Below are 26283 nucleotides of genomic sequence, written 5' to 3'. Positions count from 1 at the left end.
TGCACTTGCTTTTGCTCATGCCTAATGACATTGTCCTCCGTTATTCAGCCTGAAAATTCCTGTTGTTATCTGCAGTTGGTTCAGTGTGTTGATAACGGAAGATAATGCAAGACCATAGGGGTAGAATCATCAGGAATATAACTTTAGAACAGGTTTTCTTCAACTTTGGCACTATTACTATTTAGGGATAATTCCTTGTTGTAGGGGGAATGTCCTCTGCTATTACAGGACTTTTAGCAATATCCCTGCCTTCCACCTGCTCAATGACAATAGACCCTTGGGAGTCAAAAACACCTTAAGTTGATTGAGAACCACTGTCTTAGATGCATTAAGTGATTATCAGGCTTATCTGATGAGTATAATTAATAGTTATTTATTTATCTCTTTATTTATTTATTGAGGCAAATCTCATTCTGCTGCCCTGGGTAGAGTGCAGTGGCATGATAGCTCACAGCAACCTCAAACTCTTGGGGTGTCTACCGCTACGCCTAGCTAGTTTTTCTATTTGTTCAGGCTGGTCTCGAACTCCTGAACTGAAGCAATTCACCCACCTCCCAGAGTGCTAGGATTACAGGTGTGAGCTACCGTGCCTGGCCAACCAGTCATTTTTAAAGCATATATTATTGAAAAGCATACATGGCAAGGAAAATTTCATTTATGTTGCTTCAATTTATTTTTTAATTATGGTGTAATTTATGTACTAAAGAGTTCACATTGTACGTTTGACAATTGTATTTTACCCTAATTTTAAGAATAACTTCATTTTCTCTCTTTATTGTTGCACCTTGATTTTATAAAAATTGTTTTAATTAATAGCCCCAAGTTCTTTTAAGTAATGCTAAATCTAGATGTGTAAATATCACCTGTGACAATACCTCTTAAAATAAAGCGATAATAGCCTAGTACACTACAAAGTTTTCACCTTGGTGTGAAACTGTATAAACCCTTTTGGTATTTGTTCCATACAAAGAAGGCTCTTGTCTTCATTATATTAAATGATGAAGTATTTTGTCTCACAAATAGTCTCACACAGTCCTCCAGTGGACCAACAGTACCACCTAAAAGCAATTTTAAGTCATTCCAATGATAGCCTTAAAAAATGCAAGGGAGGCATTTTTATTTTATATAATTTGAAAAACAAGATTGCAGTGAGGTGGCTCATACCTATAATCCTAGCATTCTGGGAGGTCGAGGTAGGTGTATTGCCTGAGCTCATGAGTTAGAGACCAGCCTGAGCCAGAGTGAGACCTCGTCTCTAAAAATAGCCAGGCATTGTGCCAGGTGCCTGTAGTCCCAGCTACTTGGGAGGCTTAAGCAAGGGAATAGCTTAAGCCCAATATTGAGGTTCCTATGAGTTGGGACGCCATGGCACTCTACCGAGGGTGACAAAGTGAGACTCTGTGTGATCAGAGTAAAATCTGTTTTGAGAAAAAACAGATCACAGGGGCTAAAATAAAAATGATTGGTTCTGGCTAAAAGAATAGCACTTCTATATGATTCTCCTTGTAGAGGTCAAAAACATAAAGCACCTTCAGCACATAACAATGGTCTACGTAACTTCTTTCAAGCATAACAAGTTCATACCTCAGTGTTTCCTGTTTTGATTCTGGCAGGTAGATGAACTCTATGAAGCTTATTGTATCCAACGACGCCTCCAAGATGGTGCCAGCAAGATGAAGCAAGCCTTTGCAACTTCCCCTGCCAGCAAAGCTGCCCGGGAGAGTCTGTCAGAGATCAACAGGAGCTTCAAAGAGTACACAGAGGTACAAATGAACTCCTAGTTGCTGAACCTGGCCTGGCCTGGTGTGACTTTAAGTAGCTACAAAGAACAAGGCGAGCAGCCACCCTCAACCTCATTCTACTCTCCAGAGAGACAAGTTTCACTATTAGCTTTGAAAGTATACAAGAGAGGCAATCAGCAGAATTATTAAAAATGAGGAAGCCACAGTGCCCTGATTTCTGTCATTTGAATGCACTTCTAAGTATTTTAGTGCACAATCCAGTCTAACTTTATCTCTGGAAGTCAAATAGACCCTGGCTATGCTGGATGTCAGTGTTGTTTATCAGTAAACTTCCTGCTACATTTTTTTTTTTTATTGTGAGAAATTTTTATCTCAAAAGAGACAAGATAAAGAACCGTGAACAGAAGTGTACTTTCTGGGTTTCTGACTCCCTAGGGCCAAGCATCTGACACAGAGGTCATCGCTTTTCCTGGGGTCACCTAATACCAATGCCTTTGATGAAATGACTGAATTATTAAAGCAGCACTTTTCACTGTCTCATGAGTCTTTGTTAGGAGATCCAATTTCATGAATGAAGTCATCAGCTTGGAGAGGGGCTGTTGGACAATTCCCAGAGCTGAGCATCTGTCTCAGCCCTGGGACCAAGAGACCTTTTGGATGACTTTCAGTCGGATGCTCTGTGTCTATACCCCACTGTTGCCTCTTGTCTCAACCTAATTAGTCTCTTTTCATGACATAAAACAGGGCTTCTTTACCAAAGTTCCTCCTTTCAGAATAAGGTTTTTTAAATGCATAAAATAAAATATATAGGAATTGAATGGAAAGATTATATTGAAATAGTTACGTCAATATTGTCAATACAGTTGTCAAAATATTTTAAAAGTCAAATACTATGATATTAATATATCAAATTATGAAATCTGGCTCGGTGCCTATGGCTCAAGCGGCTAAGGCGCCAGCCACATACATCTGACCTGGCAGGTTCAAATCCAGCCCGGGCTGCCAAACAACAATGATGGCTGCAACCAAAAAATAGCCAGGCGTTGTGTCAGGCACCTGTAGTCCCAGCTACTTGGGAGGCTGAGGCAGGAGACTCGCTTGAGCCCAGGAGTTGGAGGTTGCTGTGAGCTGTGATGCCACAGCACTCTACCCAGGGCGACAGCTTGAGGCTCTGTCTCAACAAAAAAAAAAAAAGAAAGAAATCTAGCAGTGGCTCCAAAACTACTGATAATTCAAAATAGTGAAAAGTATAAATGATTTTTTTAAGTTATCTGTAACAAATGCTATGATATGGACATACATGTGATTTCTATCAGTGTCATCACAGGTATTACTAGTAATGCTCTGGCTTGTTTTCCATATTCTGGATATGTGAAAGTAAAGATCTGAGTCTTGCTACCACCTGTCCCCAAACCATTTTCAACCTGCATGTTAAAATCCCTGGCTTAGAACCAACCCTAGTTCATGAGACCCCATGTCTACAGGTCTCAGAAACCAGAAGAGCCATTTCTAATTATAGAGGCTGTTTATAGTACAAAAGCAGATAACTGACCAGCAGCTTGCAGGAGCCACTTGTCCTGGAATAATTTACAGGTCGTTTCAGAAATAGCCACTGTTGGTCAAATGCCAGGGTATGGCATCATGACTTTGTTCACAAATTCAAAGACATAGAATGCCATCAAGCAAGAGGAAGAGCTGCCTTAGAGAGGGAAGATGTTCAGGACTTGTGTAGCTTCATACCTCACTTGACATCAGATGGTTGATTTTGTATCCTCCCATGCTCACAAAAGCCAGCATTTTGTCACAGTGAGGGTTTAAAATAAGGATTTAACAAGGGCGAGATAGCTCAGCATATCATTGCATGTGCAGCAATGTTCCTTGTTGGCTGCATGAGTGAGAACATTTTGACCAAGCATGTCCTCAACTCCTAACCTAGCTGCCCTCCAAGTTTTTTCAGACATATTGGTAGCTATCATGACATTCACAATTAACATAGGTGATATTTCTGGAAACTGGAATGCATTCCTTCACAGATGCCCAACAGGTCTGAGGAAGCAAATTCATTTACAATACTGAAACTTTGTTTTCAAAAGCCTTTAAGCTGCACAGAGCTCAGACTTGAAGAAGTTTTCCCCAGTTTTGCTAAACTATTTGAGATACTGAGAACTCACCAAAGAGAAAGCTATGCCATTCTCTTTATATTCCATGAGAGCAATCATTTGGGGCAGAACAAAGGACCAAATACATAAGAAGCAGAACCTCCAGCTTTATAAATCAAGGCTGAGGTCCTCAGCATACAGAATTCAGGTGGAAGCGGTACCTGCTGGCACTCACTAAGCTGTCCTCAGAGAGACCACCCCTTGGGCCCCCAGCCCTAATGGAGGCCGGCTGCTGAGGGAGAAGCCTGCAGATGCCACTCTGCATCAAGCTTCCGTGGGGACAGCTGCTTAGTGTAACAGAGGTGACACCCAAAGCATAATATGGCCAAGCAGCAGAAGGGCCTCGCTGAGGATGGCCCCTGGCGACAGCACGTTCCCTTTTGGTTTCTAGCTCTGTTTAGGTCCTCAGACATTGCAGAAGTAGGGCAGGGTAGTTATGCATCTACTCCCAATTATAGAGGATGTTGCTCCTTCCATTGATCCTTCAACATCAGATTGAGGAAAGGATCCTTGTCAGACTCAGAAACCTTTTTTGGGGTATCATAGCAGGAAGCCTAAATCACTCACTTGAGCAGAATTCTGCTCCTGTGCTTTTTTGGCCCCAAATTTTTACAAAGAAAACTGCAAACCTACAGGAAAGTTGAAAGGCTAGTATACTGAACACCACATATCTTAATCTAGACTTACCAAGTGATAACATTTTTCCATATTTGCTTTCCCTCACTCTCTCATATACTTAATTTTTCAATACAAATGGAAAAATCATTGACAGTGATAGATATTATGCCATTTCACTCCATAAATATTTTAGCACAGATCTTTTTAAAATTTATTTATTGACAAGTAAAATTGTCAAATGTATTGACAAGTAAAAATTGTATATATCTGTTTTATAATACGCTGTCCTGAAGTATGTATACACTGTGGAATGACTAAGTTAAGCTACGTAATATATAACGTGGATCTCCTAATAGTAACGTGCATTTCCAACATGACCACATGCTGTGATCACAACTAAGAAAATTAACAATCATCCTATAGAATTATCTAACATTGTATCCATTTTGAAATTTTTGGCCCAAGAATGTCACTGATAATTGTTTTGGTTTATTTGCTTGTCTTTTAAATCAGGACATAATTAAAATTAAGGCCTTGAATTTGGTTCCCATGTCTTTTTAAGTCTCTGTTCAGGATTTTTTTCCCCTACAATATCACCTTTTTATAGATTCCAGGCCAGTTCCTATAGAATATCCTACATTCCAGATTTGTCTATTTTTGATGTAATTTAAGGCATTCATCTATGACCCTAAATTTCTTGTATACTAGAAGTCTTGCTTACAGTTGGACTAAATATTTGGTCAAAAATATTTCCTAGCTCATCCTGTGCAACTCATTGCAAACAAGTAAATTCCTCTTGTTGGTCATGCCATGGTTGCTGCTCCTATTAAAACATCACGTGCTTTGATTGGGTGACAGCAAGCTCGCTCTAATGCCCACCTCCTATCTTCTTCACAGAATATGTGCACCATTGAAGCGGAGCTAGAGAGTCTGCTGGGGGAATTCTCCATCAGGATGAAAGGTATTTTTTTCCCTATTTGGAAAAAGTCAGGAGCCATCTCCGTGGAGTGCAGAGCTCCTTAGAATTTGAGAGCACACACTATTTTTATTTTCCTTACAGAGATACCTTGCTGCCCACTGCCCACTCTCAACTTTCCCCACTTAAGTTAGTTTATTGATGTTTCTTACCCTGAGACTTGCCTACACACTTGAAAATATATATTTATTATGACAGAATCTCCAACATACATTCAAGCAGACAGAACATTATAATGAACCCCCATAACCCATCACCTGGATTTAATAATTAGCAAGATTCTGCCACATTTGTTTCATCTATTTTCTTTTGTTTTTCCTTTGATGAGAGAGATGTCATTTGATGAAATAAAACCCAGATACGTCAGTCTGCCCCTGCACACTTCCCTTGCACCTCTTAAAGAACAAGGCCATCTTTTTACATAACCAGTATGCCAAGTACTGTCACATTTCACATCTAACAGAAATACTAAGCCTTTGTTACTAACACGTTCCTTTATCAAATCTCCCAAGTTGTCACAAATGCTTTGTAGTCCAAATTAGGATCCAGACAGGTCTGTGCATTATAATTAGTTGTTAGGTTTATCTTTTAGGTTTCCTTTAATCTAAAACAAACTCCATCCCTTTTTTTTTCTACCGTGGACTCATAGAAACCTTTGTTGTACAGAATGTCCCACATTCTAGACTTGCTGTTGGCTTCTTTGTGGTGTTATTTAAATAGTTCCTTTATCCCTCTTGTTTCCAGTAAACTACCTGCCACTTTTTTTTTTTTTTAGAGACAGAGTCTCACTTTATTGCCCTCAGTAGAGTGCCATGGTGTCACACAGCTCACAGTAACTTCCAATTCCTGGGCTTAGGTGATTCTCTTGCCTCAGCCTCCTGAGTAGCTGGGACCACAGTCAGCTGCCACGACCCCCAGCTATTTTTTGTTGAAGTTGGGCCAGGGCCGGTGCCCTGCTCATTGAGCCACAGGTGCTGCCCTACCTACCACTTTTTTTTAATCCTAGCGCTAAACACACAGAAGATTGTGCCTTTTCCCCTCTTTTTCCCAGGGCCCTTTTTGGTGTTTATTCCAGAAAGTTCCAATCTAGAAGCATTATCAATTAATACTACAGCATCTTCAGAACCAAGAGGATGCCGGGTTTTAGAAAGTGGAGCATCACACAGGTGCTGTCAGATTACAGCTCAGCGGCCAGGCAGGGCTGTCAAATAAGCAGCCATCGGCAAGTCCCCAGTTTAGGCCCATTTGACTGCAGCAAAGAGGGCTGGTGCTTATGCATTTCTTTCTAAGGTTTCTTAGCAGCTTGATCCCTGGGTTGCTAATGGGGATTTAATCACCCTCTTGTCTACTTTCTGCAATTAAGGGAGTAAAGAAGGGAGAACTTTATAAAAGGGCTCAACGGGAGAGCTTCATTTTCAAATGAGTCATCTAACTTGGAAGGGAAATTATTCTGTCAGGCACTATGCAGCGTGTGTGACGGCCTCTCTGAATGAGTATACCTGGAATAGAGACAACCTTGACCCTCAGCTTCCCCAAGGCTGCATTCTTCTCTGCCAGCAGCTCTTGTTTATCACTCAGTGTTAAATCTCAACACTTTACTACCGAGTCTGGCATCTGTGCTTTTTCAGTTTTTTATGTCTGTTCTTTTCATTTTGGGTCCTCATTAGAGTCAGTGGTTCCAAAGCCACTCAGGCCCTGCCCTCGTCCCAGCAAATCCAAGTTTATAGTTCCAGAGTAGGGCCCTAGAATTTATCTTTAAAACTTTCAGAATGATTGTATCAGCAGCTTGTTTCTGGAAAACAACTGCCCGGCAGAAGACACTTCCCTCTTCTTTCTACAATGCAGGCACCAGCCAGGCAGACTAGCAGACTAGGGTCATACAGTCTCACAACCTAAGAGGAATTCAAAACATGCGCAACTATCATTCATACCAAAAGTCCTGTGCTTCCCCTGTTCCTGAGGCTATCATCAAGTGCATTTATTTTTGGTGGGGTAGTAATTTCCCCATTTTGCAGGTGGGAAATGGGAGCCCAGAGAGGTTAAATGTCTTGTCCCAGAAAGCACACAGTATATTAGAGTCAGACTTGGAACAAAATTCCAACGTTCATGCCTCCTAATGCATTTCCACCTCCAGCCCACATTTTGAGGGAAGTTCTAACAGAGCTGAGTAGATACTATAAACTATTGCTGAAAGAATAGTCTGTCTGCGAGTGGTGCCTGTGGCTCAGGGAGTAGGGCGCCTATACTGAGGGTGGCAAGTTCGAACTCGGTCCCAGCCAAATTGCAACAAAAAGTAGCCAGGTGATGTGCTGGGTGCCTGTAGTCCCAGCTACTCAGGAGGCTGAGGCAAGAGAATCACCTAAGCCCAGGAGTTAGAGTTTGCTGTGAGCTGTGTGACCCCATGGCGCTCTAATGAGGGCAACAAAGTGAGACACTGTCTCCAAAAAAAAAAAAAAAAGAATGGTGGCGAGTGGGACAGGAGGAAAGGGACCACCCACCCATGAGATCTAGAGCTTCGCTTCAGGCCTGGTGACCAGACGGATGATGCTGGGGACCCTACCATCCACTGGGGGGCCTGGACACCAGCTAACTCATAATACTGGGGTGTAATAAATTACCCTAATGAAAAGACAGATCTCTCTGTTGTTCCGACACTTCCATGTCTCCCCTCTCTGTTTTCTCACTTCGCTGCCCCATTTGAAATCTGGGGCTCTCTCAGTTTCTTAGGAAACTGATTTTCCTATCCTGCTGATCGACTCATGTCACTTCCACTTTCCTGACCTCACACGAAAACTCAGAAACTACATCTGTGAAGCCGTTGAAGGGTAATAGCCCCATGGAAATCCTTCTCATCCCACATAAAGAAAAAGGGAAACCCCCTCCTGCAACCAGGAAATCCTGTGTCTTTGCAATTAGCTGCTTTCTTATCTGTTATTCATTCTGGTAAAATCTTCCCCCCAACACACCTATTAGCAAACTGGGGCAATTTCATAATTCTCTCAGACTCAGCAAGCCCTAACTTCTGCCTGCCACACCCTTCCACACTTCCCTTTTTGTCTCATCCCCAACACTGGGCAACAATCTTGTGGGGGGTGGAGGAGTAGGTGGTGATGATAATGAGGACAGAGCCAGTGCTTACTGAGCACCCGCACTAGATGAATGCTTCCTGGCCTTGAGTTTCACACAATCTGGAGAAAATGGGCATGTGAGCCAGTGCAATGAATGGCCACCTGGACCAATAGTGTGACCGGATTGCTGCAGAAGCCTGAGGGGGATGGAGAGAAGGCAGCCACACACCTGTCTGGGGAGGAGGGGAGCAGGAAGGAGGAAGGCCCAGTATAATCTTTAAATTAGAATAACTGCCCTGAGCAAATGAATGTCACTGGAATAGCATGCACCAAAGAGGGGAAAGCAGGTTCCAAAGTGACAGACAGACCAGTGTGGCCAAAGTGCTTTTGAGAGAAGAGCTATGGAGAGTTAGTTGGGGACTGATCATGAAAAGACATGAATGCAAGGCTAAAGAGAGAGCGCTAGATCTGTGACCTGTCAACCAGGATGGAGGTTGAGATGGGGTTCCTTAGGGAAAACTGCTTTTTTCTCTCTGTTATTACTTTGTTCAAATTAAGTTCCAGCAGTGTGTCTATGCAGAAGTCTGTATTAGCCGCTGCAGCTTTTGGGTAGGACAGACTTCTGGAGAAGGAAGAACTACCAGGGAGCTAGTAAACCTGAATTATTTATGTCTGGTCAATAAATCAGTGAGGCCTGTAATAGGACCCCCCGCCTGTTTAGCTAGTTGGCTATTTTCCTTAGAATAGGAAGTGTGACTCCTGAAAAGGAAGATCATCACAGAAGTGGGAATGATGTTAGAGAGCATTCTTCTGGCAGACTGGTGTCTGAGCAAAGGGAGGCAAGGGTGGGCCGCTGTGATATCAGTAATATGTGAGTGCACTGTCGGAAAACACCCCAAAAGTGTGATTAGATTTGCTAAGGGGGGGGAACCTCTCCTGACCCCCACCACCTCTCCATGTCCATCCCTCCGAGGTAACCTCCAGGATGGTTTGTTGATTGGCCATAATGAAAGTTTTCTAGGTCACCCAACAGTATTTACAAAACTGCTGAGAAAACTTTCAGCTTTCCCCAGCTGTGAAAGTGCCAGCAGGCGCCCAGACCAGACCCTGGGTCTCACAGATGGGTTACAACTGTCTTCGCTTCACTGTTAGTGTTAACTGTATGGCCCGTAGACAGTGGCATGCACAGTGGATGGAACTTTAACAACAGCACCAGAACTGCTTTAGATGTTGCTATCTCGCTACTCTATTGCTGTAATTAGAGGATCAGTGATGCCACTGTATCAGTTCCAAGGAATGTTGCTTCGACAACATGGAATGAGAAGCTCAGAAACATCACTACCAAGTATCTTTCTCCATTCCGTAAAGGTCTTTAGATATAAAATTTCTGGTAATTTTGGAAGGGGAAGAAAAAAACTTCAAAGGGTTCTCCCCTTTATTCACCTTTATCTAGCAACAACACCAGATAAGTTTCTTTTTAAACAGTATTCCAGTATAAATACACAGATAGACAATGGATTAATCCTGAACAAATTTGCAGAGGTTTTCAAGAAGCAAATTTGGATTTTATTAGAATTACTAGCTTGTCCATTTTGGGAAATGCTTCAGAAAATTATTAGTGAAAATAGGCTTCTTTAATAAGGTTCTTATTTCAGTAAGTCTTAAGTGGCTTATGTTCTAATTATTACTGAAAGCTGTTTCTAGGTGGACTGACTCCTTGGGTAGGAAGGTATGAGGAACTGGTGAGTTGCTGCCATCTACTGGCAAATAATTGTAACAGCAGGTGGTTTTTTTAAAGCATCCCTGGACCTTTGCGGCCATTTTGCCCATGGCAATGTCCATCAGGGCAGGTGGAAAGCAGATTTGCTCATTCAAGAGTCTTACAACTTATTAACCGGGCTATTCTTAGAAAGCAAAAAATACTGTGTAAAATCATGTTTAAATGAACATAAAACAACTCAGAACTCAAAGATTATAAATGGCAACTTGAAGATGCTGAGGAAACAAGGACTCAGTTTATCATATGATATTTTTGTCTGCAAAGGCATCTTAAGAGTCATAGAGCTGGGCCAGGTGTGGTGGCTCATGCCCATAATCTTAGCACTCTATGAGGCCAAAGAGGATAGATTGCTTGAGTTTATGAGTTGGAGACCAGCCTGAGCCAAGAGTGAGACCCCTGTCTCTAAAAAATATAGCTGGTCCTTGTGGTGGATACCTATGGGTATCCCAAACTACTTGGGAGGCTGAGGCATGAGGATCTCTTGAGCCTAAGAGTTTGATGTTGCTATGAGCTGTGACACCACAGCACTCCACTGAGTGACAAAATGAGACTCTGTCTCAATAGAAATAAATTTTTAAAAAATCACAGAGCTGTTTTTGTGCCAGCTAATCAAAATTACTTCCTCTCAGGCTGCTTCAGTGAAATCACTGGGTAATCAGGGAAAGATTGTTGGTGTTTTCCTGAATCTCTGTTTTGACATTTTGAAAGTAGTAGCTTCCCATTTTTTTTTAATTATTATTTTTTGTTGTTGTTTAGACAGAGTCTCAACATGTCGCCCTCGGTAGAGTACCGTAGTGTCACAGCTCACAGCAACCTCAAACTTTTGGGCTTAAGAGATTCTCTTCCCTCAGCCTCCCAAAGAGCTGGGACCACAGGTGCCTGCTACAATGCCCGGCTATTTTTTGGTTGCAATTGTCATTGTTGTTTTTAGCTGGCCTGTGGCCAGGTTCAAACCCGCCACCCTTGGTGTATGTGGCTGGTTCTATAACTACTGTGCTACAGGCACCGAGCCAGCATCTCATTTTTTTAAATATTGAGAATCAATAAGTAAAATCACTCATGATCACTTCACCCAGTATTAAATTTTGTTAAAAGTATCATAAATATCCAACCAGCTTTTCTTGTGTATATGCTGCTTATCGGCATGTGTTTTTTTAAATAATTTTTTCTTTTTTATTACAAAATACATACTTAATTTTTTAAAAATAAAAATTATAACTTATGTCAAAGGTTTAACTTTCTCCATAATCTCACCCTACCAGTGATGATTATTTTAACAGTTTGGTATGTTCCTCTAGACTTTTTTCCTTATGGATGTACGTATGTGTAGTTGAGATCATACTCTACATGTTTTATGTCCTGCTTTTTTTTCTTTAATTGGATTTCTTATTACAAAATTTAATTGGTTATTTTCATCAAGAAATTAAAAAGTAATAAAGATGTTTGGGCCTATTTTTATTCAATTTGTTTCATTTCCTTAGTTAAAACTTTGAGTCTTTAGGTCCCTGTGAATGTAGAGGGCTTTGCTTTGTGATTGGTACAGAAACAAGTAACTAAAATCAGAAACAACTGATTAAAGCTGGAAATGGAAAAATTAGCTGTGTATGGTGGCAGACACCTGTAGTCCCAGCTCCTCAAGAGGCTGAGGCAGGAGGATCACTTGAGTGCAGGCCTTTGCAAGTGCAGTGAGCTGTGATGACACCACTAGGCTCTAACCCAGACAACAGAGTGAGATTTTTATCTCAATAAACAATAAATAAATACAGTAAAGCTGGGGTTACTAGTAAGTGACTATTGATGAGCTTAGTTCTCTCCTTTGTTATGCCTGTGCAACTTGCATGCCTTCCTCTCCACACCTCTATTCGTGTGAGGCACACAGTAGGCATTCAGATAGTGTTGAATGCTCACATGCCATTCGCTCAGCCTGGAAGTATCTGCCCTCACTTTACTGCAGTAGTATTCTGCTACTCAAATGCTACTTTCCTCCGTGAAACTATCTTATGTTAAAAGCGATAGCCTTTTTAAAAAAAATTTTAACTACAGAAGTAATACATTCTCAAGAAAATACATAATACAGAAAAAATGCAAAGAACTCCTTTTGCTCTCTGCATTGCTATTCCCCTCTGTATCAGTTTGCTGTGTCTTTTTATATGGATGATACCTCTTTAATGAATATTAGATGGTATGTGCTCAATAAACAGTATTATCTTACTCCTGGATATACAGTCATTACTATGTATTAAACACCTACTATGTGTTGGATGCCATCTGTTGTGCTTACAAATGTTTCTGTGGACACTGTTATTCCTATTTTAAAGGTAAAGAAATGGGGTAAAATAAATTCTCTAGAGTAGGCTAACTTGTAGATAAGACAGAAATCAACCTTGGTTTAGCTCCATCTTACTGTCTGCAGGTCCTTGGACACGGGAGCTTTGTCTGTTTTGTTCCTGTGGGCTTTAACCATATTGTGTTCTATGTTATAGGTATCTATAAAATCTTTCTTTCTTTTTTTTTGAGAAAGAGTCTCACTATGTTACCCTCAGTAGAATGCTATGATGTCACAGCTCACAGCAATCTCAAACTCTTGGGCGTAAGCAATTCTCTTGCCTCAGCCTCCCAAGTAGCTGGGACTACAAGTGTCTGCCACAACGCCCAACTATTTTTTGTTGCAGTTATCATTGTTGTTTAGCTGGCCCAGGCCAGGTTCAAACCTGCCAGCTTGGGTGTATGTGGTTGGCCCCGTAACCACTGTGCTGTGGGCGCCAAGCCCATAAAATCTTTCTTAATTTCCAAATTATTACCCCAGTGCCTAGCCTAGACCTTCATACATGGTGGGCTTTCAACAAATACTTACAGAAAAAAAGAAAAAAACTTATCAAACCCTGGGTTCCTGAGATGTTCAAGATAGTGGCCATCTAGTATGACAAGACTGTCTTTGCTGATGCACCAGAGAGAGATCATCCTGGATCTGAGATTGAGCAGACCCAGTTAGAAATGACGTGCTGGGTGGTATAGTAGAAGAAAAGTCACATCTTCATTTTGAGGGTGTAGGTTATTGTCATTTGGTCAGTTGGCTTGATTTTATTTGGTTTCTTAATCACTGGTTTTGTGTAAATGATCATCCATTTTCAGGCATTTCATACCACAGTAGATGGTGGTAGCAGGATGAGGAAAACAGAGGGAAAACGAGGACTCTTAATTCAATTGGGAGGTACTTAAAAATAAAACTCTTGGCTCAGCACCTGTGGCTCAAGCAGCTAAGGCGCCAGCCACATACACCTAAGGTGGCGGGTTCAAATCCCCAGCCCGGGCCCGCCAAGCAACAATGACGGCTGCAACCAAAAAATGGCCAGGCGTTGTGGCAGGCGCCTGTAGTCCCAGCTACTTGGGAGGCTGAGGCAGGAGACTTGCTTGAGCCCAGGAGTTGGAGGTTGCTGTGCGCTGTGATGCCATGGCACTCTACCCAGGGGGATAGCTTGAGGCTCTGTCTCAAAAAAATAAAAAATAAAATAAAAACTCTTGGGACAGAAAAAAAAAAAGAGATCAGTTTATTTTCTTGGAGATATATTGGGTAAATAAATGAATATATCTTTCTGATCCTGGAATCTGGCTGGACCGTAAGTTGTCCAAAGGCACACGAGCACCAGCTCCCATTTGCACAGCCTTTCCTGCCTTGGAATCCACCTCTTCCCTCACCCCATCAGAGAGTATCCTCTCGAGCTATGATAGAAGGAATTCCAAAAAAAGCTGTTCCCCATGGATGGACCCCCAAAGGGGGTGAGTTGCACAAAGGTCCGACACTTTACTTGAGTTTTTAAATGTATATCTGGAGGTTTGGATGTATAAGGAGGGGAGATGCCTTCTGCACCTCATTTCCCAATGCTTGCTTGCAGGTCTGGCTGGCTTTGCTCGCCTCTGTCCTGGAGATCAGTATGAGGTGAGTATTGTCTTGGTCCATGTGTTAGAATTGAGAACTTGAAGGGCAGGAGCCAGTTGTCATTATTTTGCTTCTTAAGTTGTCTTGTTTCATTTGTTAATTTTGAATTTTGAAAAACATTTTACGCCATTGAGAAAGTTTGGAGATTGATAGCGATCGAAGACTTCCACATACCTTTGATCTGGATTCAGCACCACTTTTTAACACTATGCCACATTTGCTTTATTATTATTACTATTGTTGTTGTTACTTTGCTGAACCTTCTTACAGCAAAATGCAGAGAACTTGACCTTTCCTCCCCAAATTCTTCTCCTATGAATGAAAGGACGTTCTCTCCCGTAAGATTGCACAGTCCCCCACACCAGTGAGCCTAACATTGGCACTTTAGCTAATGTCACCTGATAGTCTATGTTCATATTTTTCCAGTATCCCAATTCTGTAGCACATTTTTTTTCCCCTAATCTAAGATCCAATCCAGAATCATGAGTGAAAAATAATAACATCTAGATCTTTCTTTATAAAAGATACACTCCATAAAGCCTTTGATCTTTTCCTCCTTCAAAAAGGAACTTACATGATAACTTCATCTGATGTCTCCTTCAAAACCTCCTATAATCATATCTCTTGGGAGTGGTGAACATTAAAGCTGTCTGCCCCCAAGGAGACTGCACACCTTCTCCCCAGAGTAGGTTGGATAAGAAGTCCTTGTCCAGCCCCATCTCCCTAATTCAGAAGAAGGATATCTCTCTTCCTTGCTTCTGGCTGCTAAGTAGTTTTTAGTCAATGTTTTTTTGTTCGTTTGTTTATTCTTCTGGGTTTTTGACTTTTTTTGAGACAGAGTCTCATTCTATTGCCCCAGACTAGACAGCCATGGTGTCACAGCTCACAGCAACCTCAAACTCCTGGGATCAGGCGATTCTCCTGCCTCAGCCTCCCATATAGTTGGGATTAGCCCAGCTAATTTTTCTATTTTTAGTAGCAGTGGGTCTTGATCAGGCTGGTTTCAAACTCCTGAACACAAGCAATACTCCGGCCTTGAGCTCCTGGAGTTATGGATTACAGGCATGAGACACTGCGGCAGGCCTTTAGCTGATGATTTCTTATCTCTCAAAAGGAGATGGGGCATGTGGAGAATTAATCCTAATGGCTGCTCTATTGATATGGAACTAACAAGCAAGAGAACTGTTTGACATGAGTGAACAGAAGGGCACAGAGCGGTGACCTTTTACTAATGAAACCTTCCACCCGTCTGTGTTAGAGAAGCAGAACTTACTCCCTTAAAAAAATCTCTTTCTCTCTCAATCATCATCTCTGCCAAGACCCAGAAGTAAGAGGGTAGAGGGAGAGGCTGGAGAAGGAGAAGACTGGCAGTCACATGTGTCCTTGCCTTTCGACCTTGGTGTTGGGGGCGAAGGGGTGGTCAGTGGGCCATGAGGGCTGTTGGATGTCTCCCCGCCAGATTTTCATGAAGTACGGCCGGCAGAGGTGGAAACTGAAAGGCAAGATAGAAGTAAATGGCAAGCAGAGCTGGGACGGAGAAGAAACGGTTTTCCTGCCCCTGATAGTCGGGTTCATTTCCATCAAGGTACAGTACTGTCACTCCCTTCAGTCATCACTCCTGGGGCCATGGTTGGGTGATCTGTGGTGGGGGACTTTACCTGAGGTCTCTGCCTGCCACGCCTCTGTCCTACAGATTTCTCTGCGATCCACCACAAAGACAGCTGCTGTCATGTCAGAGTGGACAAAAGACTATGTAACATGAGCTTCTGAACTGTCCACCTCTGATTTCAGATATGATTCTGAAAGAAATGACAAAACTGGCTTAGAAAAAAAAGAAAAAGAACCCTAAGAGTATCCCTCCTTTCTCCTCCGCTGTGATGTGAGGCCTTTCCCCCCTCTCCGTCTCTGCTAGGTCACGGAGCTCAAAGGGCTGGCAACACACATCCTGGTAGGCAGCGTCACCTGCGAGACCAAAGAGCTATTTGCAGCCCGACCTCAGGTGGTGGCTGTCGACATCAATGACCTTGGCACCATCAAACTGAACTTGGAGATCACCTGGTAGTAAGTTGCCATTTTTTTTTTTACTCCATTGTGTGAAAATATGTGCTACAGGCTAGTGCTCCTTCAAGCTGGGACACAGACCATCAGCAGCACCCAGGAGCTTGTTAGGAAGGCAGAATCTCAGGTGCTACCCTAGACCCAGTGTGGCGGAATCTCTCAGACACAAGAAACTGTTAATGGCCTCACCAGGTGATAGGCACACAAGCAAGGATTGGACAAGCCTGGGTCAGTTCACTCTCTTCTTTTTATTTTAAATTATTTTATCATGCCTCCTTCTCTCCCTACATTTAAATACATAAAGAAATATGTCTTCTCAAGTAAACTAATCTGAAAAAAGCTAACTGTTCAATAGGCGATATCTTCCCCACAGAAAGCTCCTGATCCTTGCTGTGATGCTTTGAATGCTTACCCCACTTTATCTTATATGTATATGGCACATTGCTCTGCAAAATTACGAATATTCTTAGTTCCTCCACACTCTATTTACTGAAATAAAGTATTTCCGAAGGGCAAGAGATATCATTTGTCAAAGCAGTGAACTTAAAAGTGTTTTTCCAAAGTCCCCCTGTGAGAAAGGTTGTGATAAGCCGTTAACACTGGTAGTTCACATTTGGTATGATTTCCCTGGTACGCAGCCAAGTAAATATGACGTGTTGAGTTCAGAGTCTCCTTTACAATGCAGAGTCAGGTGTGAGAGGAGCAAAGATGCTGTCGCTTTGTCATTGAAACAGCATCAGATCAGAGCCCTTTGCCCAGCCCTTCCCTCCTCATAGTCTGTGGTCATTGACGTCTCAGATGCAAGATCATTCTTCTTGCTGGATGAATTGGATACCGTGATGATAAGTGGCATCATTGTGAGCAGACGGTCTCCTCTCAATCACAAGAGGCTCTGTGTCAACTGAAATGAATGGGATTCTATTTTGAGTGTTTTCTTTAGAACTGAACAATAGTCTGTTTATCTCTTATGTTGTTATAAGTGTTTAGTCCTACAAAGCTCAAAGAAATTTTCACAGACTTTTTCAACATTTTGTTTTGTTGGTCAAGCATTAATACATTTATGTTTCTAATATCAGTGAGGAAACAGACACACCAGGTGTACTGATAAATTATGCTTAAAGCTGTGATAATGGTCAGGGCTCCCTTGCGTGGGTCTAGACTCAGTTTTCTGTTCTACTTTCTTTTATCTGAGTTTATTTTCTGACATACCAATTTAGCCCAAACCAGCCCAGTTCCCGCTGGTGTGAGTTTGTTTACTTTAGTATGAGGAGCTCCCTTGGCCTGCGGTCCAAATAGGTGATTTTTAACAAACGCGCACACACGGAGCCCTGTTGTTTTGCAGTCCGTTTGATGTGGAGGACACGACCCCATCCTCAGGCGCTGGGAACAAGGCAGCAGCCCTGCAAAGGAGAATGTCCATGTACAGCCAGGGGACCCCGGAGACGCCCACCTTCAAAGACCACTCCTTCTTTGTAAGTTCAGTGTGATTTCTGGAGTAGTAGCCATGAGCCCGAGCCACTGCTTGCCCCTAGTATTTGAAATGCTTCCCAGACGGTGTCAGGGAGTCTCCGTAATTCCATCAGAGGTGGGGGGCCTCCTCTGTCTTTCCTCTCCCTGCACCCACTAGTGCTTTGATGGTAACTTGTAGACTTTTTCCAACATTCTCTAAGACCAGCCTTTTAAAGAAGTGGCTGTAAATAATGGCCTGCTTATTTTAATCAGAAATGCTTGCTAATCAGCTAATGGCACATGATAACCTGATTCTTGCTTTGACTTCTGAAGCGGTGGCTGCATCCTTCCCCAGACAAGCCGCGGCGGCTGTCTGTCTTGAGTGCCTTGCAAGACACTTTCCTTGCCAAGCTGCATCGCAGCCGCTCTTTCAGTGACCTGCCCTCCCTCAGGCTGAGGCCCAAGGCCGTGCTAGAGTTTTATGTGAGTGTGGCCTGCCCGGTGTGGCGTGCTTGACTTCAGCAGCTTGGGGCCTGTGTATTTCAGCATGTCTCTCATTTCGTCTTCTCTGTCTTGCACGCGGGGTAATGATCACAGCTGTCCTGTGCTCGGTGTGGGCAACTCGACCGTGCATGCCGCTTTGTTAGGGAGGTGGTTTGACGTTCTCTTTTAATGATCTCTGTTTGTGCTGTGACTTTTCTCCATTGTGGCAAAGATATCCATGGTAACAAGAGTTTTCATTTTTAAAAACTACATTTACACTTAAGGCCAAACAAGATTTTATTTCAGAAGGTAAATCAGATTAAGGCTTTCAAAAACTAGCGTTCAAGGAACGCAGAAGCATTTCAACCAATTTTTACTAGAGCTATTTCTGTTTGAAGAGGCTCTCAGTCTTAGTTTATTGTAGTGTTTGTTAATTTTATAATACCTTGGTAAAAGAAACCCTTAATTCAAAGGAACATAATAGGTAACCTACACTGTATGTACACATTGTCTCACCAGAGAATATACTGCATAGCCTGTTCTTCCCAGAGTGTAGTAATCTTGAATGTTCAGCAAGGAAAGGACGTAAGTCTTCTAGTAAATAATACTTGCATCTTATTCACTAAATTAAAAAGTGCAGGTGGAAAGGACCAGGCTAAACTCTAACAGAATTTCAAATTTCAAATAGAATTCATGCTCATATGCTGCAAGTTGGAGGGCTGTAGGGGAGAGTCAGTAGAAGTTTAATAGCATAATTTAAATAAGATTAGAAAAAACCTTGATGGTTTCCGATAGCCTTCTGGGTCAACACAAAGGTCCTCAGAGTGGTCGCCCCCACCCAGGCACAGCCCAGCACAGGCCTGTCTCTCACCTTTCCACCCTTTGTCCTCTGCTCTGGCCCCTCTGAGCTTCTCAGTGTCTTCCAAAGGCACCACATGCTGTCAGGACCTTATGTCTTTGCAGACATTGTTCTTTCTAGGATGCACTTCTTCCTCCTCCTCCTCTTCCTCCTGGCCTCTGCCTCATGCTCCCCCAAGGCTGAGCTCCAGGATTAGTTCTGTCTAGGGCAGCAGCTCTCCCTGGATAGCCCCCCACACACATTACCCTCCCTTATAGAACATAGGCCATTCCACTCCTCCGGCAGGACGCCTCAATTTATTCTAAATCAATATTTGCCACTTAAGTAGATACAGCTAGGTTTGGAAATCAGAACTTGAGAGACATCGTTGAGGAGGACTTTGCAAATTCAGTCCCCCTGCCTCCCATCAATGCCTCCTCCTCGCTTTCAGGGCTGCTGTGAGACTCAGGGCCAGGATATCAGATAAGGCTGGGCAGGACCACCTGGAGGACCCATGGGTTCTGGGAGATGCCTGAGGGACCCCCACAGAGGAGGTGCAGGGAGTGGGACTCCAGGCCTTGCCCTATCTCTCCCCAACAGCTCCCCCTTGGATCTCTCCTAGAGGCATAAGCTGTAGGGCAGTTCAACCTTTTTTATCTCACAGCACACTTGAACCTGTAGTTAAACTTCCACAGCACACTTAAATTATGTTGATCCAAAAAAAAAGAGTAAAATAAAGAATATACTTGTTGTGCTTTGAACTTCTTTCAAAAATAATTTAATTAATGATCTTTAAAAATTTCTAAGACTCTAATATAAAAGCAACAGATGATCTAATACAAGGGATGGGATGGGGGATGAGGGATGGGGGCTCACAGTGTATGGCACACCTCTTGGGAGCAGGACACAATTGTAATTGTGAGGGAGGGGATTTTATCTAACAACCACAATCATGTAACCTAATTCTTTGTACCCTCAATGAATCCCCCTTGAGGTGTGCTCCGAGGCACACCTAAAATATCCTCTTGGAGCATACCTGTGTGCTGCAGCACACCATTTGAAATCACTGCTTTAGGGGGAGGGTGTGCAAATAGAGGAGGGAGGAAAGTAAAATAAACAAGCTGGAGGAAAAGAAGAGGAGCACCAGGACCCCCTGCCTCCAGGGCTTTGAGAACAGTTTTATAATCACTAACAGAAGGAACCATCCTTAGGCTGAGAGGTCAAGAGACTGAGCTTGTAGAAATTACTTGAGTATCCCAGCGACTTGTCATTTTACTTGTCCTGCAGTTCAGGCAAATCACCTTCCCACCAGATTAGACAGTTGAGATGGAGCTACCTGCACGTGTGGCCTCAGATCCAGCAGCAGTGGGACCCAGGACACAGCTGGAGGAGGGCACCGAGACTCTGTCTCTCTGATCGTACCCCATTCACTTACTGTAGCATTTTTGTGTGCTAGGCTTATTCCCAGCTCTGTTATGAGAATTCATCAACTATTTATAATTCTAGTAGGCATTAGCTTGATACTTACCATTTCCTTTAAAAATCTAATCTGGGCCAAGCAGGATGGCTCACACCTGGAATCTCAGCATTTTGGGAGGCTGAGGTGGGAGGATCGCTTGAGGCCAAGAGTTCCAGACCACCCTAGCAACCTAGCAAGACCTGTGCGCTACACAAAATAAGAAAAATTAGCTAGGCATGGTAGTGCATGCCTGTAGTCCCAGCTACTCAGGAGGCTAAGGCAGGAGAAAAAAACATAATAATCTGGAATCCAAGAAAAATGAACTATTTTGATGGAGTTAATCTCAAATAACTAGATAACCATTTTCACCAAGCAACATTTGGCATTTAGACATTATACACAGTGCAAGGAAAGCTGACTTCAAAATTGTAAAGCCAGAATAAACCCATGATCTTGGTTACCTGGATATTTCTGACCCCTCCCTTCAGAGTTCTGCTTCATGAAGCACAGTGTGTACCTGGGACACAGCGCGGGTCTGCTGGACAGGGGACTCTGTTTCCAGATCCACTGCGAGCCCCAGGGTTTGCCTCCTGGAAGACAGATGTTCCATGTATTAGCCTTTTTCTATTCCTATAAATGTATTTCTGGCCTTGAATTATATATGGCCTGGTTACTAAATTAATAAAACATTTTCAAGAGCTTGGGATTTATAGGTAGACATTTTCCAAAAAATAAGTAACTGAAGCAGAACAAAACATTCTATCTTTGCAGTGAAACAGCATGAATGTTAGAAAGTCTTTAAAGATAGATGCTAAAAAGAAAAGACAAAAAAGAAAAAATCCATAGTACTATTCATAACTATGGCTGCCAAATATTATGAGATCCTGGGATGTAGAAAACAAGCACCATCCTCACCCACCCAGACTTTTCTTTCGAGAAACATCAAACCTAAGAATAGTACCATGAACTTTCGCCTAGATTCAACAAGGGAAATAGTTTTTAATGGCTTGTTTTCTTTTGCCAGCCAAACACACACAGATAGAAATCAAGAAATAAAATGCTAATACTACAAAAATTTGGCTTTTGCATTTTAGTCACTTTATATCCCAAGTGGAATTAAACCCCACCCAATGCATCATTTGTATCAAATATAATAACAAAGTACTTTTCACCCACAGTCAAACCTGCCTGATGACATCTTTGAGGATGGAAAGGCAGCCGAAGAGAAAATGCCACTCTCTCTCAGCTTCAGCGACCTGCCCAATGGGGACTGCACCCTCATCTCCAACTCAACCAATCCAGAAATTACCATCACCCCTGCAGAGCTCCACCACAGCAACCTGTCCCCCCAGAGTGAGGGTAGGGATGATACCAGCTTGCCCTCTTCCAGGAACTCCTTGGGAGAAGGCCAGGAGCCCAAGTCACACCTGCAGGGGGAAGACCGGGAAGAGCCTGGGAAACGGGCCTCGGCCACTTCTGAGCCTTGCCGGCGGCAGTCTGCAGGCGCCGGGGCCGAGCACCTGTTCCTTGAGAAAGATGTAGCGGAGGCACTTCTGCGAGAGTCTGATGAGGCCTCTGAACTCAAGCCCGTGGAACTGGACACTTTTGAGGGAAACATCACAAAGCAGCTGGTCAAGAGGCTCACCTCGGCAGAGGTGCCAGTGGCCACAGAGAGGCTGCTCTTTGAGGGCTCTGTCAGTGGAGAGTCTGAAGGCTGTAGATCCTTTCTAGATGGAAGCTTAGAGGATGCCTTTAATGGGCTTTTCCTTGCATTAGAACCACATAAAGAGCAATACAAAGAGTTTCAGGATCTGAACCAAGAAGTCATGCATTTGGATGATATTCTAAAAGTAAGTATGTCTTCAGAAAATTTGGATTAGGTTTGGAAAGAGGTGTCCTAAACCAGCATTCTATTTAAGACAGCATATCTTTTTTTAAAAAATCCTGTCCAATCACAGGATCAATAGATAATCATTTAAATGGCATTGATTTGAAGCTGGACTCCATGGCTCATGCCTGTAATCCTAGCACTTTGGGAGGCTGAGATGGGTGAATTGCTTGAACTCAGGAATTCGAGACCAACCTGAGCAAGAGCGAGACTCCGTCTCTACTAAAAATGGAAAAAAAAACTAGCCAAGTGTTGTGGTGAATGAGTGCCTATAGTTCCAATTACTCAGGAGGCTGAGGCAAGAGGCTCACTTGAGCCCATGAGTTTGAGATTGCTGTGAGCTATGATGTCACAGCACTCAACCAGGGCAACAGAGTGAAACTCTGTCTCAAAAAATAAATAGCATTGATTTTTATAACAATAGTACATGTTAATTTATGTTTTCCTGACAGCAGATTACTAACTACATTGGTTAGGACTTATATTAATAGCTCTAAAGATTTCCTCCAGTCCCAGAGTTAATCATTCCAATCCCAAATGTGAAATGGTTGCACTTTGATCACAGCCTCACAGATGTCACTGAGTAGACTCATTCTCAGGGTACAATGAAAGCAGAGCTCCCCTTTCCTGATGGAGTCAGAGAGCCAGTGTGAGAGTCAAGGGCATCCTTCTCCCCTTCTTGCCCCACCCTCCATCCCCACATCGCACTGCCTGCTTGGAGGATTCCCTTCTGGATTTAGCCCAAATCAGGAAGTCAGAATCTCTGCATAATCACCAGCAAATAATCATTGATTCTGCTCTTGCAGCCTCCACCAGAGATATCTGCCTCAATCTTTGGTGATCAGATAGCCCAGGTAGAGGTGGGAAGGTAGCACGAGAGGGATGATTTCCTCTAAAGCAGGCGGTCCTAATAATGAGCTCATAGTGCTCCATCAGAAGGCATTTGTCTTCCCCTGACATCCGGATTAAATTTTTTAAAAACAATGCACATGGCCAAGCACAGTGACTCACACCTCTAATCCCAGCATTCTGGGAGGCCAAGGCTATAGGATCACTTGAGGCCAAAAGTTCAAGACCAGCCTGAGCGACATAGCAAGACCCCATCTCTACAAAAAAATTAAATATTAACCAGGTATAGTGGCACATGCCTGTAGTCTTAGCTACTCCAGAGGCTGTGACAAGAGGATCACTTGAGCCCAGGAGTTCAGGGTGACAGTCAGTAATGATCATGCCACTGTGCTCCAGCTTGAGCAACAAAGTGAGACCCAGCCAGTTAAATAAAAGCAAAAAGAAAACTGCACGAGAAGACAGAGCTTGGATCTTTGTCTCTAATCTTACTATCACTTCTTGTATTCATTGCTTTGCCACTCTGATTTATATTGGTATAAAGGAGAGCCTGGATCTTTCTCTTGAAAGAGTAATTCTTTAGGGGACCTGGTTTATGAAAAGGCTTGAGAGTCAGCTTGCAGTGGCAAGCTGAGAACCAACCCACGGAAGGCTGTTGCAGCTCTTTGTGGGACAGTTTTAAGATGTGGCCTTCCCACAGGCATCTGAAACTACATTTCCAAGGCTTTTCTGACCATCCTATCTCTCTCTATTCATGCTGACCTAGCTGTAGAGGAGATTTGTGCCCAAGGCAGATGATAATTCAGTCTCTGGCTCTCCAGGTCCTCAAATGCTCATGACAGATTAGTTCAGCTGTGGGAATAGCCTCCAAGAAGCAGGGAAGGGCACTCTGAATCTGCTGTCTTTAAAGTGTAGTTCAAAAGCATCAGCTCAAGGCGGAGCCTGGAGGCTGCTTATCTGGTACTCCACTGAGCATCCATCTTTTCTGCATGGTTGACTAGCTTTGCTTTGGGGGTCAAAGGTATTCATGTCAGAGAGTGGAGACACAAATTGACCCCATGTGAAGTGAGTGGCTTATAGAAAGAAGGCCAGTAGTGATGGCAACTCCCATTCCAGGCCTCTAGGATGTGGACACATAGCTCAATCCCCTAGGAAACACTAAGCACATCATCTGTTAGTCTTATAAAGGCCAGGTAGGCACAGACTTCTTTCCAGAGTGTTATTTCGGTCTATTGCTGTTCCAAAACTATCATGCTATTAAAATCTCCAACTACCCTTTATTTTTGTTATGACCAATTTTTAAGCACGCCCACATTGTACAGGATCAAGTCATGCAGATAGCTAGCTTAGGAAAGAGGACCCTAGAAGTGGGTTAAGTCTAGACTGGCTCCCTCTCTCCCCCTGAGGTTGAAAACATCATGAGAGTTTAGGTCTGGGGCAAATGGCTTTGCAGCCAGCCAGAATTAAAGCATCGGCTGGACAAAGCTCTCTCTTTTTCTCCCCCCTCCTTCACATTCCTAGGATGCTAAACATCTTGAGGATCAGAAACTAAATGATGCTGCCTCTTGGACGGAGATCACTGAGGGTGAATGACACAACTGTGATTTAAAAGACTGAAAGACGTTTTCCCATGTGCTTTTGTGCCATCTTGAGTGTCAGAGACAAATCCCCACGAGGCCCTTCCTACCTTGTATTAAGAAGTCAGCAAGGAGTGCCACCTAACCGGATGGAGGACATTTAGTGCTTCTTTCTTGCAGGACTTGTCCCGTTCAATCTGCCCCAGCATCCTCTTGAATACTTGGAAATACTTCTCTTTGCTCTGTGCCCATAGCAGTTGGCATTGTTCTGTTTCTAAAGTTTCGGCTTATGCCCGGCGTTATAGAGTGCTCTGGGCCATAGAAGGGGCTTGCTCCTGTAATTCCAGGGCCTGGTCAGAAGTGAGGGAACTTGTTGCTTTCAACATAGAACTCCAGAGAAAGTAGGGCTACTTCTTGTCATGTCAAACCATTCATTTTTTTCCTTGATACCAAAAGGAAAAATTACAAGCTGTGACAATAACATTAAAATGTAGGACTTCTTACCTAGAACGCCTGGGCGAGGTAAATTTGAGCCGTTTTCCTCTTCTGTGATTTCTTCTGTTCGTCCTTTAAGCAGGCGCCTTAGATAGCTAGCACCTGTCTCGGGACACTGATGATGTTGCCACTTGGGATTAGAGACTGGCTAGTACCAACCCTGTTGGTCTTTTATTTAAGGATGAGAAGTAAGCAGAGGAAATACAGCATTTCTGTTTCTCAAGGTTTTGTGGTTTCCACTTAACTTTCTGTTGTAAAAATTCTAAACAGAAGGAGAAAACCTCCCCTAATGGATCCAAAGGTGCCATCCCTTAACTCGCACAGTGATCACTCTGTGGCCAATCTCGTTCCATCTATTTTTCTACCTACTTCCCTCTGGATTGTTTTGAAACAAATCCCAGATATTGTGCCATTTTCTCCCTGATTGTACCCCCCCCCTTGGATATAAAGATTTTTTAAATGCCTTTTTAATGCCAAAAAATAAAGAAATAAAAGCTTGGAAAAAAAAAAAAAGAAACTCTTGCCTTTGCAACCGTGTGTGGCGCGTCCTCGTCCTGCCGAATGTGTTGACGTTCTCCCCGGTGCCTTCTGCCTTTGCAGTGCAAGCCAGCAGTCAGCCGCAGCAGGTCCTCCAGTTTAAGTCTTACAGTTGAAAGTGCTTTAGAAAGTTTTGATTTCCTGAACACTTCTGATTTTGACGAGGAGGAAGAGGATGGTGATGAGGTTTGTAATGTTGGAGGAGGTGCTGACTCAGTCTTTTCAGACACGGAGATGGAGAAAAATAGGTAAGTTTGAAGTTAGTGTCTGCTCGTACTTCTCCTGTCGTAGCTGGTCCAGTAGTTCCTTGTAACTATCAGAGGGGACAGAGTACGCATCTCCAGGGAAGATCAAACTCCCTGTGTGAGTGACC

At 43.1% G+C, this 26283-nt stretch overlaps 1 protein-coding gene across 1 annotated transcript in view; it reads left to right on the top strand.

Annotated features, from left to right (window-relative positions):
* RIPOR2 (RHO family interacting cell polarization regulator 2) overlaps nt 1-26283 on the top strand; it is a 118582-nt gene that overhangs the window by 63365 nt on the left and 28934 nt on the right. Inside the window, exons 7-14 of the mRNA XM_012804241.2 lie at nt 1614-1763; nt 5417-5480; nt 14237-14280; nt 15740-15865; nt 16193-16341; nt 17681-17810; nt 21746-22417; nt 25974-26158. Coding sequence (XP_012659695.2) covers nt 1614-1763; nt 5417-5480; nt 14237-14280; nt 15740-15865; nt 16193-16341; nt 17681-17810; nt 21746-22417; nt 25974-26158 — 1520 coding nt within the window. The remainder of the gene's footprint in view (nt 1-1613; nt 1764-5416; nt 5481-14236; nt 14281-15739; nt 15866-16192; nt 16342-17680; nt 17811-21745; nt 22418-25973; nt 26159-26283) is intronic.

Source organism: Otolemur garnettii, unplaced genomic scaffold, assembly GCF_000181295.1.
Source record: "Otolemur garnettii isolate 467f Iridium unplaced genomic scaffold, OtoGar3 scaffold00026, whole genome shotgun sequence".
Taxonomy (NCBI): domain Eukaryota; kingdom Metazoa; phylum Chordata; class Mammalia; order Primates; family Galagidae; genus Otolemur; species Otolemur garnettii.
This window is presented reverse-complemented; position numbering and strand designations above follow the sequence as displayed.